This window comes from Notothenia rossii (assembly GCF_949606895.1).
Source record: "Notothenia rossii genome assembly, chromosome: 10".
Taxonomy (NCBI): Eukaryota; Metazoa; Chordata; class Actinopteri; order Perciformes; family Nototheniidae; genus Notothenia; species Notothenia rossii.
The window spans coordinates 1,954,358-1,959,572 of NC_136908.1; the positions used below are offsets into that span (position 1 = coordinate 1,954,358).

At 40.8% G+C, this 5,215-nt stretch overlaps 1 protein-coding gene across 1 annotated transcript in view; it reads right to left on the reverse strand.

Moving 5' to 3' along the window:
• Window positions 1-2,273: 2,273 nt before the first annotated feature.
• LOC307022053 (DNA topoisomerase 2-beta-like) overlaps window positions 2,274-5,215 on the reverse strand; it is a gene marked incomplete at its 5' end in the record, with an annotated part of 16,719 nt that continues 13,777 nt past the window's right edge. Inside the window, 4 exons of the mRNA XM_079654627.1 lie at window positions 2,274-2,717; window positions 3,401-3,495; window positions 3,577-3,726; window positions 4,833-4,931. Coding sequence (XP_079510753.1) covers window positions 2,568-2,717; window positions 3,401-3,495; window positions 3,577-3,726; window positions 4,833-4,931 — 494 coding nt within the window. The 3' untranslated portion in view covers window positions 2,274-2,567. The remainder of the gene's footprint in view (window positions 2,718-3,400; window positions 3,496-3,576; window positions 3,727-4,832; window positions 4,932-5,215) is intronic.

A 5,215-nucleotide genomic window follows, 5' to 3' on the forward strand; every position in this document is an offset into this window, starting at 1 on the left:
AGTGAGGGGCTCTGGGTCGCAGCAGCACATATTAATAAGAAGAAATAAAACTCATCTGCAATCCATTCCTGCTCAGAAATACATATCATAAGGGAAACCAGAGCAGACCTTTATTTAACCGTTTGAATGTGAATAATGTCAGAATGCAGTGTTACGGAAACTAGAAAGGCTCCCTCTCTGTTCTCCTGGCGAGAGAGGGAGGGGGCCATCTTTGGTGTTTTTATTTTATTTGAAGCTGGAAAACAGCCCAACGAATGTTCACCCCCGACCCCTGAACGCAGCAGGGACGACTCCTCTGTTCCTGCAGCAAACAAACTCCACGATGCTGAATTTGACTCTTGTTTTCTGTTGAATGTTGTACCGACGTAACTGTAATACTCTACTATCTAGCTCACTGCGGAGGTGTTATATAAGTGATGTTTGCTTTGCATTACAACTGGCAGCTCTGTTGGGAAAATACCTTTCAAGTCGTCCTTGGGAACTCACGTCCAAGTGTACAAAAGATAAAGAAGAATGGAGGAGGAGGAGGAGGAGGAGGAGGAACTGGATTTTGGAGAGCTGATTTGGGACGGACATGAAGGAAATGGACATCATGTTTTTGTTCCTGTTTCATGTCTAACAACAGAGCCTCCATCTCAACCAGGGAGCCAATCAGCTGTCAATCAATCAAACCCAATCAATAGACAGCGATTTGGTGAACAGGTCCACTAAGGAGCCAGGGTTATACCGACATGTGGGGCTGAGAACTGATCCTTTTTAGACGATAAAGGGATCTTCTTCACATGAAATCTATTATACAGCAATATGCATTTATTCCAAGTTGGAATACATTTAGCATTTTTTAAAGGGTTTTAGGTGAATTTGTTGAATTTATTTGAGCTTTTGAATGCCACAAAATAATAAATATGTATTTGAAATACTACAGGAAGCGTAGGGTTGAAAGTTATATGTAAAAATGTGCATGTTTTGTTGATAAATTTAAAATAAAAGTCCCTGTTATTCTTATACATTTTTATTATTTTAAGCAAACTACTGTCCGTTGCTAGCCTTTTTATAAATTCATGTTACATATATTTAATGGCTTGTTTCCTTCTCGGCAGAATTATATGTATTTATCTGGTTTATTCCAATTTTAATGTCAACAATTTATTAACAAATGTAAAAAAAAAGTGAAATTCCAATTTTTGACTCAATTTTCAATTCAATTTTGTATGACAATAATTCAAACACAAAAGCATCCCATAATAGGTTTAATCTCAGCCCCACATGTCGGTCTAACCCAGGATTAAACATCGTCCCTTCACCACGTGAACCTCAGAACCAATCACAACGCTCTGTTGTTGTCCAGTCGCCTTCTTTCCACCGATCACACGCAGTGTTGTACAGTCCTGTTACTATGAGACATGATGCTCACGTCCGATTGGGCATGAGGGTAGAAGGGGCGGGGCTTGTTTGCTCTCTGCTGCCCTTCCATTGGCTGAAGTGGTTTTACCTGTTTCAGCTGTCCATTTTAAATACTGTCTCTGTTTGTACATTAACATAATGCTTTTTATGTTCATATACTGTTAAACTTTACCATGAACTGTCCTGGCAAAGTAATAAAATATATTTATTTTAAAAAATACTTGTGTGTGAATCTATAATGTGGCGTCCAATCAGAGGAGAGAATCACATCTTTAATAATGTGTGCAGTATAGTGTATTTTATAGTATATTGTGCAGACAAATTGAAAAGTCGTAATATGGTAAGTTGAAGAATAATGAACAAAGGTTTGGTTTAGTATGTCACATATTTTAAAACACGTATATGTCTAACATCTTTAAAAAGTCATAGTATAGTATGTCGAATATTGTTTAAAAATATGTGGTGTAGTCAAATTCCCTTTAGAAAGTCACAGGGTGTTTCTCAATGTCGAGGACGCTTCCTTGGTAGGACATGTCCCTCCGAGTCAGATGAGTGTGTGAGTGAGTGTGTTTTTTCTACCTTCTGACTTGGCAAAAATGGTCAAAATGAGTTGTGTAGTGTTTATATATCTGTTGTGGAGGATATCATGAAGCCTTGTTCCGATAAAAAAAACAAACAGCGTAGTTATTATATAATTTGAACTTGAACCGGGTCACGGGAGACCCGAACACAACGTAAGGGTTAAACTAAAAACTAAGTCTCTCCTGATTGATATATCACAATAAGAAATGATGTCCGTGTGACGGCAAGTGATAACGTTCTCCTCTGCGTAATTTAGAGTCATGAAATAATCAGGCGGACACATCGTGGACATTTCATCGTTTACTTCATGTTCAAAAAGTTACATAGTATTTTAACAATTAAAGAGTGCTAAAGCACCGCTGTCTAAACTTCTAAAAGCCGCTTCGGACAAATACGGAACATTTCAATGAGCAATAAAAAAAGAAACCTGTATATGTATAAGAAAAAGTGTAAAACAACCACACGTTAAAAATCATTGAACGTCACCATTAATGGAAATAAAACGAAGGAGGAAATGTACAAAAGTCTGTGGGGGGGGGGGAACACAAGGTGGGGGGGTGGAATGTGTTTGAAGTGTGTGTTTAATCGAACATGTCGTCGTCGTCTTCTTCTTCTGGGTTATCTGAATCCACAAAGTAACTCACTTCCTTCTTGGCTCGACCCGGACGGTTTGCAGACGAGACGCTCAGGAAGTGATCGTCTTCATCGTCTGACGGAGGTTTCTGAGGCTTCTGCACAACAAGGAAACACGTTATAAATATACTGTCTGATATAAAGTACCATGTCTGAGGCTTCTTCACAACACACAAGGAAACACGTAGTAATCAGCAGCTAACCGCTTCAACACGTGTATTTCGGTTTATTCACGGCATTCTTTTTGTTATTCTACAGTATTATTGTTTTATAGTTATTTGTTAATGTAACCCAATTTGTGTTCTTTGAAATTGAAAAGCATATCGCATTGTGTTACTTTCGTTGCAGTTGTATATTTCTTAAGTGTAATTTGGCGTGGCTTCCTGTTTATGGACATGCTTTTATTTTGAAGGAAAGGTAGCGCTGTTGACAGGAAGTTGTTGTTGCTATGGAAACAACGTGACGGAGATTAACGGAGAAAAGTAATATCTACATATAAAGACGGAGAAAGTAAACGATAACGTTTATGGTTCAGTGATAGCACCCCCCAAAGAGGCACAAGCTCTTACGTTGATATTGGAGATTTCAATTAATTCAATTTGAGAAAAAAAACGGGGAAAAAACTAACAAAACGAATATCCGAATAACGAAATTGAAACCCGAATAGTACTCCAACTAACGAATATTCGGGTACAGCCCTACCTGATAAAGAGCTGTATAAGTACAGAACCAAATATAAAGCAAAAATGCAAAAACACAAACACTGCCGGAGAAAACTCACTTTGCCGACCGGTGTCCTCTCCTTCTTCATGGGACTGTACTCGTCTTCAGACCCGGAGCCCTTCCTCTTCCTCCCCCTGCCTCTCCCTGCACCACCTGGATAAACACAGACCAAACCGTTAAAGGACTTTTAAATGTTGTATTCATTATTTGAATAAGACAGACAGTGCACTGTACCTTTAGGAGCTGAAGCTGATGCTGCTGCTGGTTTCTTGGACCCGGTGTCAGAGTCCGAGTCGAAGATGGATTTATCAGCTTTCTTTGCTCTCGGTGCCGGAGCCTTCTTGGGTTTGGGAGTGGAATCAGACGGCTTCTTAGCTGCTGCTACTGCACACCAGAGATAAGCAGGAGGAGTTATTACCAATACAAATCATGTGGAGGAAGTGCCAGGAAGTTCGGACATACAAGGCATTTGCTTTGGTGTATAACGACGAAATGTCATCACGCCCAACATTAGCCCCCTTTAGTTTAGCGGTGGTGACGTGAAGTCATGTGATCGTGCTGTAGTTCCTTTATAGTCCAACATTAGCCACCTTTAGCTTAGCGGTGGTGACGTGAAGTCATGTGACCGTGCTGTAGTTCCTTTATAGCCCAACATTAGCCGCCTTTAGCTTAGCGGTGGTGACGTGAAGTCATGTGACCGTGCTGTAGTTCCTTTATAGCCCAACATTAGCCGCCTTTAGCTTAGCGGTGGTGACGTGAAGTCATGTGACCGTGCTGTAGTTCCTTTATAGCCCAACATTAGCCACCTTTAGCTTAGCGGTGGTGACGTGAAGTCATGTGACCGTGCTGTAGTTCCTTTATAGCCCAACATTAGCCGCCTTTAGCTTAGCGGTGGTGACGTGAAGTCATGTGACCGTGCTGTAGTTCCTTTATAGCCCAACATTAGCCGCCTTTAGCTTAGCGGTGGTGACGTGAAGTCATGTGACCGTGCTGTAGTTCCTTTAAAGCCCAACATTAGCCACCTTTAGCTTAGCGGTGGTGACGTGAAGTCATGTGACCGTGCTGTAGTTCCTTTATAGTCCAACATTAGCCACCTTTAGCTTAGCGGTGGTGACGTGAAGTCATGTGACCGTGCTGTAGTTCCTTTATAGTCCAACATTAGCCTCCTTTAGCTTAGCGGTGGTGACGTGAAGTCATGTGACCGTGCTGTAGTTCCTTTATAGCCCAACATTAGCCTCCTTTAGCTTAGCGGTGGTGACGTGAAGTCATGTGACCGTGCTGTAGTTCCTTTATAGCCCAACATTAGCCACCTTATGGCTTTATTATATCAATGCACAGAATGCATTTTAAAAGCACATTGTGAGACTCCTCAATGCACAGAATGTACATTGAGGAGTCCCACAATGTGCTTTTAAAATGCATAAAATCACAAAAACTGTTATAAAGTAAGAAGTGACCAAAGTAAGTAAGAAGTAAGAGTGAGTGGTTACCTTTTTTTGCTGGTGATATTTTGTCAAACGCAGAGCTGCTGGAGTAGGAGGATAACACTGGGATCCCGTCGTCCTCACTGTCCGACTTATTGGATTGATCTAAACAGAAGAAGAGCAAGTTGAAAAAACAAACAAAGCTTGTTCATCTTTGTTTATACTAATGCTACCACTACCAATACTACCACTACCACTACTACCACTACCACTACCAATACTACCATTACCACTACCACTACCAATACTACCACTACCACTACTACCACTACCACTACCAATACTACCACTACCACTACTACCACTACCACTACCAATACTACCACTACCACTACTACCACTACCACTACCAATACTACCACTACCACTATTACTACTACCACTACTAC